The sequence below is a fragment of the Triticum dicoccoides genome, chromosome 7A (assembly GCF_002162155.2).
Source record: "Triticum dicoccoides isolate Atlit2015 ecotype Zavitan chromosome 7A, WEW_v2.0, whole genome shotgun sequence".
Taxonomy (NCBI): domain Eukaryota; kingdom Viridiplantae; phylum Streptophyta; class Magnoliopsida; order Poales; family Poaceae; genus Triticum; species Triticum dicoccoides.
In genome coordinates this window covers 67,681,982-67,694,618 of record NC_041392.1, presented here as the reverse complement: position 1 = coordinate 67,694,618, position 12,637 = coordinate 67,681,982, and the positions used below count along the sequence as shown (strand labels likewise).

At 39.5% G+C, this 12,637-nt stretch overlaps 1 protein-coding gene and 1 non-coding gene across 2 annotated transcripts in view; both read left to right on the top strand.

Annotated features, from left to right (window-relative positions):
* LOC119330255 (ATP-dependent 6-phosphofructokinase 6-like) overlaps positions 1–3,177 on the top strand; it is a 4,631-nt gene extending 1,454 nt beyond the window's left edge. Inside the window, exons 6-14 of the mRNA XM_037603366.1 lie at positions 382–540; positions 690–743; positions 971–1,039; positions 1,129–1,258; positions 1,813–1,853; positions 1,967–2,188; positions 2,319–2,364; positions 2,439–2,593; positions 2,685–3,177. Of these exons, the coding sequence (XP_037459263.1) occupies positions 382–540; positions 690–743; positions 971–1,039; positions 1,129–1,258; positions 1,813–1,853; positions 1,967–2,188; positions 2,319–2,364; positions 2,439–2,593; positions 2,685–2,897 (1,089 nt within the window). The 3' untranslated portion in view covers positions 2,898–3,177. The remainder of the gene's footprint in view (positions 1–381; positions 541–689; positions 744–970; positions 1,040–1,128; positions 1,259–1,812; positions 1,854–1,966; positions 2,189–2,318; positions 2,365–2,438; positions 2,594–2,684) is intronic.
* Positions 3,178–3,723: 546 nt separating this feature from the next.
* LOC119334807 lies at positions 3,724–3,874 on the top strand. The gene has a single exon (XR_005161567.1). It is a non-coding gene; the product is annotated as a U4 spliceosomal RNA (small nuclear RNA).
* Positions 3,875–12,637: the final 8,763 nt, after the last annotated feature.

Below are 12,637 nucleotides of genomic sequence, written 5' to 3'. Positions count from 1 at the left end.
CCTGGATTCTATTGCTTCTTTCTGTATCCTGGAATAACTGGTATACACATTCATTATTTCTGTTACAACTGTCCAATCACATCAACCTGATATCCAGGAAGATGCATCATGCAAAAGCCAAGTATGGATAATGGATATCTATCCAGTTTGAGGATTCAATAATTAGACCTAGTGCCGGAAAAAAATCTACCAAATTTGTCATGTTGATTATGCTGTACATCTGTAGCAGATTATTTTCACTTATAAACCGGATTACAGTACGTTTTTGACGTGTGGGATTAGGAATCATAAGAAAAACAATAACAATGGCCTCACAAGAAGCAGAGATATCGATATTACATTGGTTCTCTGTCTTCTAATATTATTATTATTTTTGTGTAGGGTGGGTATAGAGGTTTCTACGCTCGCAATACCATCGACTTGACTCCAAAGAGTGTAAATGACATTCACAAAAGGGGCGGAACTATTCTTGGCTCATCACGAGGAGGCCATGACACCATGAAGATTGTTGATAGCATTCAGTACCGTGGTATAAATCAGGTGAAGTAAAGAAACACCATTTATACTATTTTCCCTCTTTGTGTTTTAAGGTCACTTTGTTCCTCCCATGCATTATAGTAGTAAAAGTTATTTCAAACCTAGACATCGTAAGCTTGTGCGTTGGTTTCACTCTCTCATTTTTTCTCCAGGTGTATGTTATTGGTGGTGATGGTAGTCAAAGGGGCGCAGGAGTGATTTTTGAAGTAAGCTCAACTATAAACCAGAAGAAAGCTCTCTTTAAGCTGATTGAATTAGAGCTTTTACTCTCAACATTTTGTCGGTTATAATATCCTTTATAGCTTATAGTGAATCAAATGGCATATAAATCAGCTGTATATTGTAACTTTTTTCTGCTGATATTAAATCAACCGTACATTTTTTTTGCTGAAACAAGTTTGTAAGTGTACTGTTTACATGAATCATACCTCAGGAGGTCAGAAAGCGTGGTCTCAAAGTTGCTGTTGCTGGCATTCCTAAGACTATTGATAATGACATCCCGGTAATACTCTGCTCCATGCTATAATGATATTATGGTGAAAATGCATTCTTCCCTTTGTATCCCTGAATGGATTGCTACCCTTATTTCAGGTAATTGATAAGTCATTTGGTTTCGACAGCGCAGTTGAGGAAGCTCAACGTGCCATAAATGCCGCTCATGTAGAGGCTGGAAGTGCTGACAATGGAATAGGCCTTGTAAAGCTCATGGGACGATACAGTGGTAAGTTTATAGTAGCCAACTGTATACTTGGACACAATATGATATGCTATCAGCCAATTGTCTCCTTTGACACATTTAGCTTAAAAAGTTGCCTCTTAATACATATTCTGAAATAAGCATCTTTAAAGAAATTCCAGTGCTTCTTTTGGAACTCTTAGATATATTGTCTTTATTAACAGTTTCCTGTGAAGTTCTACTAGTATTACTTATTGATGTTAACAACCTAAGTGTTATCTACCACTCTTAAGAAATCTAAACAAAACTTGTTCAGTTTTGTTGTTAATTCATATGCATGTCTTGTGCTACTTTCCGTGCTGTTGCAAGTAAAACACATGGCAGTAGCTGGCATATGTAACCTTATCTGGTTGTGGGTGTTCCACATTCTTTTGGGTAGCATTTGGCTTGTTCCCCCTGTTTGTGGATGCAACACTTCAACTTTTAAAACCGAACATACCTATGTGCTGTAGCAACTTTGACAGTAATAATGTAAGTTTGCCCATTTACTCTTTTTCCTATACCATAATTTTGATCCACTACTATTTTTATTGATGCAGGTTTCATCGCACATTATGCCACCCTAGCAAGCAGAGATGTGGTATGTTAACTTCTCCAGCAAGTGGAAACTTTTAATTGTACCTTTCCACTCAAGATGAGGGCTTGATTATGTCAACTGAGCTAACACACATTTTGACATTTTCTGTGTATCAGGATTGTTGCTTGATTCCGGAGTCACCTTTCTATCTGGAAGGTGAAGGTGGACTCTTTAAATATATAGAAAAGCGGCTGAAGGAGAATGGCCATATGGTCATTGTCGTTGCGGAGGGTGCAGGACAGAAACTTATTGCCGAAAACATGAAGGAAATGGGGCAAGATGCTTCTGGCAACGCACTGCTTCTTGATGTTGGTCTTTGGTTGTCTCAGAAGATAAATGTGAGACTCTTGGAAATTCACTTTGCATCCTCCATTTGTCTACTTTGTGTGGTTCGACATTTCGCTTCTTGTGTCTCCTTTCCGCGCTAGCTGACACCGTTTTGTTCTATTTTTTATTTTGCAAATTCAGGAGCATTTCAAGAAAAACAAGACAACCATAAATCTGAAGTACATAGGTCAGTTGTTTCTCTAACTTTCTTGGTCTGACAGTAAGTCGGTGCTTAATTTCAGACAACCATGCCTTTTGCAGATCCTACATACATGATACGTGCCATCCCTAGCAACGCATCGGATAATGTCTATTGCACACTACTGGCTCACAGCGTGGTCCATGGAGCCATGGCTGGATACACCGGTTTCACCGTCGGCCAAGTAAACGGCAGACACTGCTACATTCCCTTCTACGTAAGCGCCGCATTCAGAAATACAATGTTGCATTTAAAACTTTTCCAGTGCCGTCCATAACCAGTTTTTTCGCTTCACCCGCCGACTCCAGAGGATCACGGAGAAGCAGAACAAGGTCTCGATAACCGACAGGATGTGGGCAAGGCTTCTCTCCTCCACCAACCAGCCAAGCTTCCTGAGCAAGCAAGACGTCGATGATGCCAAGGTCGAAGACGAGAGGACGGCCAAGCTATTGGACGGCTCTCCTTCCAACCCCAAGGTCGAAGATAAGGTCGTGCCTTCCAATTCCAATGGCGTCAAGTGAGGCCGCCATGCAGGTTGATAGCTATGTGCGCATCGATTAGTACCCGCCAGTGGTATTTGTTGGTTCTTCCAAATGCCAAGTCACGCTTTAGTTAGTTCTTCCAGTTGAAATTCCAGTGGTAAATAAATATGCACAGTTTGTGTCGCACAGGGTTCAGTCTCTCGATTTCGACCAGTTACCGGTAGGGTATGGTCGGTATTTTTACGGGTTTAAAACTCCACCATTCATGGAAACTTGACCAGGCAAATATTATACCCGTCAACTTCGGATTTCTTTGTGACATGAGTGGCATTATTCTGCTCATTTATGTCAAAAGACGGTGCTCCCTTTGTTGCCGTTTATAATAAGTAAAGCACAAATAATAATTCTCCTGCAAAAAAATAACAATATATGAAGGTCATTATTTATACAAGGCAGAATAAATGCACTAACATGCGATGAACAGATGGAAAATGTAAAGGTAGAGTTGCATGATTTTTGAATGATTTTTGTTGTTTGTAAAACGAAGCGAAAAGCAAACCGTTGGCAAGGACCCTCCTCGTATGCAGACTATTTCCTTCCTTTTGTTTTTGAGCGATACGATTCCTTTTTTTTTTGTTGAGAGAATACGATTCCTTTCATCTAATCGGACCATCATGGGCCGATGCTCTTCCCGTGCAGTGCAATAGAAAGAGGCTCGAGTAGAGAAGCGGCCCAGGCGAGGGTGGTCGTCCGTGAGGTATGCTGGTTGATGCTGCCTGTCTGATTAGTCCCACCTCGCTCAGGAAGGGAGGTGACAGGGATGGAGGTGGGTATAAGATGGGGCCTTGGGCGCACGTTAAAAGGCATCTTTGCGCTTGGGGCAATGACGCAGCTAGTGAGGTAATACCGAGGCGCGTCAATTGCTGGTTGAAAACTATTTCCAAACCCCCTTTTTGGCCCTCATGGGTCATTGAGAATTTCTGAAAGGGCTCCCTCTCCTCAGAGAGGGCAAGGCCCTACAAACTCAATATCAAAATTTACATTCTTGTCTGAGAAGCATACATTTAATCTTTGGAATTGCTATTTTTCATCCAGATGGAAAGAATTCACGTTCATCCGTTTTTCTGTCCGTCCAATTCGTGCGTCAAGATTCGCGTTTGATTCTAGCCTCGCGGGTGTTTTTTTGTTACCGGGCCCGCAACCACGCCCCCCGGAGACCCGTTAATCCCCAACGGGTCCGTGTACTAGCGGATTTTTCTTTTTCTTTGAATTTCCTATTATCTCTTGCGGTGACTTTGTCTGTTTCCCTTCCCCATTTTGAGCGGCGAGATCTTGGAGGCAGAGAGGAGAGGGCCATGGCGATTTGGGTGGTTAGTTCTGCCGCTGATCTCCGGAGAGCGAGCCTGTGGTTGGCGTCCTTCCCCTACCCCCTGTTGCTTCTCCTGCAAGCGCGTCGAGGAAGAGGAGAAGTCGACACATGGTGATTCCGCGGCGGTATCTCATCTGCTACCGATAATTTCACGCCGCTCCTCCTGTTGCTGTGGTGTTCTTCGAGCCCTGTGTCTCCCTTCTTCCCGCAACGAGGTTTGTTTTGCCAATATCCTCCTCCTTGTCTTCATTTCGATGCAATTACTGTAGGATTTTGCTAGATCTGGCGTAGTGGCGTTTTTGTTCCCATGTGCAGTGGTGGATCCAGCGCTTCTTAGGTTGTTTTGTGGTGGTTCCTAGATTTTTCAGTTGTTGATGGAGAGGGAGCAACATCTCAGTAGATGTAGATGCAGCAACGCCTGGTCCATGTAGTTGTAGGGGTCAGTTTCCGCCCATGTCTACATTTGATTTTCTGCTCCCCTAATGCGGCTGCAGTTGTTCAGTGCCCCTATATGTGCACAGCCCATAGATACGTGGATGTAACTGATTTGGATGAGCTCCTAGATGTTTTGGACTGTATGTGTGTATGACGCCAGTTGTTTCAGTCAGTGTGTTGTACTGTTAATTTTGAGCAATTTTAGAGCGATTGGGACTGAATTTTTACCAGTTAAGCGTCGGCAATGTGTAATTTTCAGTGATTTTTCGAGTGCTTTTGTATCTGTTTTTGTAAATTCAGTTATGTGTAAGTTGGTTTACAGTGTCATCCCTAGTGTTTATTGACTGTATTTAGATGATTTTTACAGTGTAATTCGTTAGTGGATTTACAATGTAATTCTTAGTGCATTTTGGAATGCATCTTCGGTTGATTCCTAGTGTATTTTTATAGTGTAAATCCCAGTGTAGTCACACCGTAATTCTTTTGTAGTTTTACTGTGTAAATCTTAGTGCCATGGCAATGTATTTTCCTTATCTTATTAGTGGTTTTATTGGTGGGTCTCGCTCGCCTTTTGTGGCTCTGAAATAAGTTGGTGACTGATATGAGCCTGTGTCTACATGCTCAGACCTTTGCCAATGGGTGTGTGAAGTGTGGTTTGCATCTACCTGGCCGCTTTTTTGCATTTTTGTGTGGATTGATGTGTGTTTGCAATGGTTTTTTGAAACACTAGTGATACTTAATAAGCAGTTTTTTTATCTATGTGGCTGCAGCGTAAATGTGATCCTCTCTCATGTAAGAAGCAGCCTTTGTCTCTGGTTTTTTGTAATATCTTTTAGTGTAAATCTCAAAGTATTTTTAGTGGATTTTTTACACTGTCATTATCTTGTTTTGATACAGTGTAATTCTCAAAGTATTTTACACTGTAATTATCTGTGTTTTACAGTGTAATTCTCAAATGATTTGCACTGTATCTTACTGGATTTTACAGTGTAATTCTCAAAGTATTTTCATTGTAATATCTTTTGGTGTTTCTCTCACAGTATTTGTAGTGGATTTTTCGCACTGTAATTATCTTGTTTTCATACAGTGTAATTCTCAAAGTATTTACACTGTAATTTGTTAGTGTAACTCTCAAATGATTTTACACTGTAATCATCTTGTTTGATGTAGTGTAATTATCTTCTTTTGATACAGTGTAAATCTCAAAGTATTTACACTGTAATATCTTACTGTATTTTACAGTGTAATTCTCAAAGGATTTACACTGTAACTCTCTTAGTAGATTTACAGTGTAATTCTCAAAGTATTTTCATTTTAATATCTTTTAGTATTTTTTGCACTGTAGTTATCTTGTTTTGATACAGTGAAATTCTCGAAGTATTTACACCGTAATTTTTTAGTGTAACTCTCAAATAACTGTAATATCTTGTTGAGTTTTACAGTGATTTACACTGTAATTCTCGTAGTGGATTTACAGTGTAATTCTCAAAGTATTTTCACTGTAATATCTTTTAGTGTTTCTCTCACGGTATTTGTAGTGGATTTTTCGCACTGTAATTATCTTGTTTGATTATAGTGTAATTCTCATAGTATTTACACTATAATTTTTCGCACTGTAATTACAGTGCAATTCTCATAGTATTTACACTGAATTTTTTTAGTGTAAATCTCAAATGATTTTACACTGTAATTGTCTTGTTTGATCTAGTGTAATTATCTTGTTTTGATAGCGTAAATCTCAAATTGTTTACATTGTCTTAGTGGATTTACAGTGTAATTCTCATTTTTGGATTTACACTATAATTATTTTGTTTTTTTGCATTTTTACTGTGTAACTATCATTGGATTTACACTGTAACTATTTACTGGTTTTGTTAGTGGGTTTTACACCACAATTCTTAGTGGTTTTACTTGTAAATCTGAGAACCATTTGTACTAGTATCCATTTGCTTTGCTCTAATGATATAGTCTTAGTTTGTGGGCAGCTCCATGGGGCCCGGCCGTCGGCGAAGCTGAGGAAGGGGTCGTCGTGGAAGGGCGCGGCGGCCGGGGACGGCGGTGAGGTGGGTTGGTTCGGGCCGTAGATCGAGATCGAGATCCGAGGGAGGGAGAGGGCGGCGGCTGTGGGTGCGTAGGGGAGAGAGGGGAGCGAGAGGACGAGTGGTGCGGGTTGTGTTAGGGTTAGTTGGGTGAGACGGTGAGGGGGTCAAGTCTGTCGTTGGATCCGGGACGATCGGACGGTTTAGATCGTCTACGGTAGGGTGATCCAGGGGAGACGTCCTTATTGGTTGGAGACTACCAACAATATTTAAAATATAGTCTCTAAGTGCTAAAAACAAAGGGGTTTATGAAACAACTACTAACAATATTTTGCAAAATGGAACCATTAAAATTTTATGATCGGACAAAATGGTTGGGTGTAAAAAGTTATGATCCAACTCTCGTGAAAAAGACAAATTTCCGTCGATTTAGTTGGAAGTGGGTCAAATTTGAACTGCAGGTGCCTCATAGTTTGCTATTTATTTTTTCCAAAAATTATTTCTAGGTACATAAGTATCTATTTAATCAGAGAAACACCAAAAAAATTCCAAGATTCAACCACTAGCTAGGAACGGTCATTCCTGCCGTTTTAACCGCATTTTGAAACGGACATAAAAAAGTCAAAAAAATCAAAAAATTGGGAAACCTTCGCCTTGTGTCATTATATGTGGCCAAGTTCCCAGGAAAAATAACAAACTTGTAATACGGATATTATTTTTAAAAAGTGTTCTCAGAAACGAGCTATCACGTGTGGAGATCAATGGCTTTCAAGCCAAATGATCAATCTTATGGCCACATTCATGGCATAGTTTGTTCAAATGATCTCATATTGTGCACAAGGGTGCATATTGGAATGGCAAACAATGTTGCCTAAGGAAGTTTTCATTTTCTTTGGACGAAAAAACTATTTTCCATTTTTTGAGTGCCCAAAAGGAGATTTTTTGTGAAGGACCTCCCAAATAATTGTTGCAAAATTGGACCAAATCATTTTTCTAAAATACTAGGCCATATTTAATGCACAATTGACAAAATAGTTGGGTGTACAAAGTTTTGATCCACCTCTCGTGAAAAAAACAAATTTCTGCCGATTCGACAGGAAGAGGGTCAAATTTGAACTGCAGCTGCATCATAGTTTGCTATTTATTTTTTACAAAAATCATTTCTAGGTACATAAGTACCTATTTAATCAGAGAAACACCAAAAAATCCAAGATTCAACCACTAGCTAGGAACGGTCATTCCCGCCGTTTTGACCGCATTTTGAAACGGGCATAAAAAATTCAAAAAAAAAATCAAAAAATTGGGAAACCTTCGCATTGTGTCATTATATGTGGCCAAGTTCCCAGGAAAAATAACAAACTTGTAATACGGCAATTATTTTAAAAAAGTGTTCTCAGAAACGAGCTATCACGTGTGGAGATCAATGGTTTTCAAGCCAAATGATCAATCTTATTGCTACATTCATGGTATAGTTTGTTCAAATGATCTTATATTGTGCACAAGGATGCATATTGGAATGACAAACAATATTGCCTAAGGAAGTTTTCATTTTCGTTGGACGAAAAAACCATTTTCCATTTTTCGAGTGCCCGAAAGGAGGTTTTTTGTGAAGGAACTACCAAATAATTGTTGCAAAATTGGACTAAATCATTTTTATAAAATACTAGGCCATATTTAATGCACAATTGACAAAATGGTTGGGTGTAAAAAAAATTGATCCACCTCTCGTGAAAAAGATAAATTTCCGCCGATTCAGTTGGAAGCGGGTCAAATTTGAACTGCAGCTGCCTCATAGTTTGCTATTTATTTTTTCCAAAAATTATTTCTAGTTACATAAGGACCTATTTAATCATAAATACATGGTTTGGTGGCGATACGTCGAGGTTTGGGCAGTGGCCGAGGGCCCCAACTCTAGAGCGTGTAAACTCGTATGCCCGTCGCGTGGTCACCGCGTGACCGTAATGTTGCCATGTGTTCTGGTTGGCCTAGGCATGTCTAGTGGGTTGGGAACTCCTCAGGTTGGTGCTAGGAAGAAAATTACAACATAAGATTCTCACGAGGAGACCGATCGATGCTCAAACATGAATTAACAGCCAAGTATTTGATTAGCGGTACGGAAAATGCACATGAACAATGGGTGTGAGTTTTGGCTGAGGATGATCATCTACTAAGGAGAATGTCTTCACGCTGGACAAAAATATGAATGTTGAAGCTGGGCTCAAAATAATGAATGGAGTGAGCTGAAATTTTGTGGAGGATGGTTATTTGGGCATAGGAAAGCATTGTAGAAAATTGATACCATTTGGACATTCCAAAGTAGTACTTCCTTCACAATGCTCTTCTATGGACAGAAACTTGGGAAAACTAGTGAGAGAGATTGGATGAATGAAATGAGCTCAAAATTGGTGTAGGTAAGTTACTTAGGTATGGTCATGCGCTGGTAAATTTTCAGATCATTTGGGTAAGCCTAGCTAGTACTTACTTCACAAAGCTTCTCTCGAGGTAGAAACTTTGGAAATTTCCCGAGAAAGATTTACTAGGAAAATTGAGCTGAATATTATCATGTGGCAATGATTTGGGTATGGAAGAGTGCCCGAAAAGTTTGAGGGTAATAGGAGGGGTCTATATAACACTTGCTTTGCAACGTGCCAATTTGGCCATAAAATATAAATTGAACCTGGGCTCACATAGATGATTTGACTGAGCTGCAATTTGGAGGAGGGTGATAATTTGGGCATATGAAGGAACTGTATAAATTTCATGTCATTTAGAGATATAAAAAAGGTACTTCCTTCACAATGCTTCTAGGTGGACAAAAACTTTGGAAATTTGCCGAAGAAGATTTGCTAGGCAAATGGAGCTGAATTTTGTCATGCGGTAATGATTTGGATAGGAAAGAGTGCCCAAAAATTCCGAGGGCAATCAAGAATATATAAATAGCACTTCCTTCATAAAGTGTTGTTGTGAACAGAATAGAGAAATGAATATTGTTGAATTAATTTTGAACTAGGCAAGGAAGGATTTTTACATATTTGATAAAGATATGCCCCAAAGAATTTATGAGATTTTTTTGGGAATTTTGGGAATGATAAAAATATAGGTTGCTTCACAACCTAGGGCAAAAACTGCCACATGGACATGACACATAGGCAAAACTGATGAGATGGCGCCTAGTCATCACAACCCACCACAATCTACAAGGCTATGACCATCTATATTGGTCATTAACAACTAGAAATAAGCCAGCGGACTAGCACTGTTTGCTTTGTGACCATTTCGTGTAAGGAAATTACGACCTTTCTGACCAAAATGGTCGCAATGGTTTAGGGTTTGGAGCCCCCTGAACAACTTTTGACCAATTGGTCTAAAATGGTCATAAATTTATGACCAATTCTTCGAGGGTCACTGACAGAAGGTCATAAGTTGACATATTTCTTGTAGTGTCAGCTTTTCTTTAGAGTTTTTTACCTGTGTTTCTTTAGAGGATGGTCACCCTGAGTCGTATATTATTTTATTATTAACTGTGGGTGGTGATGTGGTATGGGTACAATGGACACGTGAGGTTTATCGGTGTTCGCATGCTGCACCCGGTACCAACATGCCTCTTGACCACATCAGGGCCAGCAAACAGACAACAAACATGCTACGCGTCTCGGTGACTGCAAACAACACCATGTCCATCTTTGCCCCCATGCGTGGGGCCCACAAGGCTGGGAGCACTCGGGGTGGTCCACCACATAAATCGACCAAGAAAAAATTAATGCAAACCCACCGGCCCATCACAACTTGTTGCGGCTGCTCCTCAGCCTATCCGGCGCCAGGTAGCATCCAGGGAGCATCGGCTGTAATTCTCATGAATCAAAATCATCCAGAGATACTTGAAGCAATGGCTTTTAGGGAGGCTTCTTCTCTCGCCTCAAATCTTTATTTGAGAAACATTCAAGTGATGAAGGACTGCTTGGTTACGGTGCAACATGGCCCATATATGGGTATTAGTTGTGATCATAGATGACATCAAGGAGAAGAAGATTCTCAAAAAAACCATCAAGGAGAGGATGAAGGAGTTTGATCATGTCTTTTTTTAGCATGAGAAGAGAGATATGAACTAGGAGGCACATAACTTAGGCACTTAGCTAAAGCTCCAGCAACTCTCAGTGTTGGGTGCCATGTGTGGCTGCTTAACCCGCCTGATTTTCTTTGTATGGAACACTCTGTCGTGATTGAATAAAAAAGAGTTACCTCAAACAAAAGGTAGCATGCGGTAAAAAAATACAAGCACTCAGTCATGTAATTTCCTATTCTTTGACTTTTGTGGCATTTAGTGGCTATACGGATGGGACTAAATGACTATGCGCTAGCCCGGTGTGGAGTGTTGTAGCCTTTTTTTGTTTAATCTAGTTTTCTTATGGTCTACAAGGTTTCGTGTGGTTTGTGTGTGTTTGTTTTATGCTTTTCCACCGGGTTTCTTCTAGTTTTAGCGGTTTATTTTTTTCCTTTTCCATTTCCATTTTTCTTTCCTTTTACTTTTTCAATGCATGAAGCTTTTCAATTTAGAATATTTTTAAAACCATGAACTTTTTCAAATTGATAAATATTTTTAAAGTCATGGATTTTTTTTATTTTTAAAAAATTCATGGACATTTCCAAAATTAAGGGGAAATTTAAAACTCACAGAATTTTAAATTCATGGTCAAATGTTTTTAATTCATGATTTCTTAAATGATTTAAATATGAACTAAAATTGCAAATATTTTTATAACTATGATTTTTTAAAATGCATGCATATTTAAAAAATTCATGACTATATTTAAATTCATATTTTATTCTATGGAAAAACTGGTTATTTTCTAAGAACGGGAGCTGTTGATTTTTACTATGGAGCGAATAATGTTGAGTACCCAAGCCACATGCCAATGTGCTAGCTAGGCTGCCCCGCCGTAAATTTTACCCTCTAATCAAATCATTTCTCAAGAAAACAAAATCAAATCAAACGCCAAATAAGGAGGTAGGCCCACACGCCAACTGTCGTGCAACGTCTGATAGACGGAGTGCTGACCTTGCCAGCCACACATGAACTTTGGACGAGATTATGTGGTGGTAAGGACTTTGGGTATTAAAACGTGTCCAAGAAGTGCTCGAGCATGCGAAGAATAATCTCATCAGGGGCGATGGACAACATGCGCCATTGCCCCTTGTTAGCACGGATTAACCAATTTTTGCCTTGAGATAGTTGCACATTGTAACTAGTCTGAATGACCACCATCTAGCGAAACGTGTACACGGTTGTCGATCGAAAGCACGTGACAGAATATGGTGGCTAGATGAGACCATACTTTTTCTATAATACTCCCTCCATAAAGAAATATAAGAATATTTAGACCACTAAAGTAGTGATCTAAACGCTCTTATATTTCCTTACAGATAGAGTACGTATTAGATCACACTTGTACTAGAAACATCAAAATGATGATTTACTTCAGGCAAGTGGATCATTTTAAATTATTTCTTTACACACATTTAAAAGTATGTTGTTTCTTGGGAGATGCTAGGCATCGGTCGGGCGAAGGGCACACTCAAGAGACGCTAACAGTCGGTCTGGCGAAGGATGTGTTCGATGGGCCACCTGCCAAACAGTTTGTGATACAACTTAAGTGATATTTCTTGCGTATATAATCGTTAGAGAGAAAAAGATGTGTGACACATTCTCTTTCAGTTTGCAACATATCATCTCGTGGGTATGTCAAAACCTTGTAGAAAATGTTGCAATAATTCAAATACACACATGCAGTATTATTTTTTTACGCAACAACTCTCCATTGGTTACAACAAAATCCCTGAGAGAAATGGTTACCACGTAGACAACATGCAAACCAACATTTGCAGCAATGCGAAAAGCAAATTTGCATCATGGAGACAATGTCGGTTCAAAATCGTTG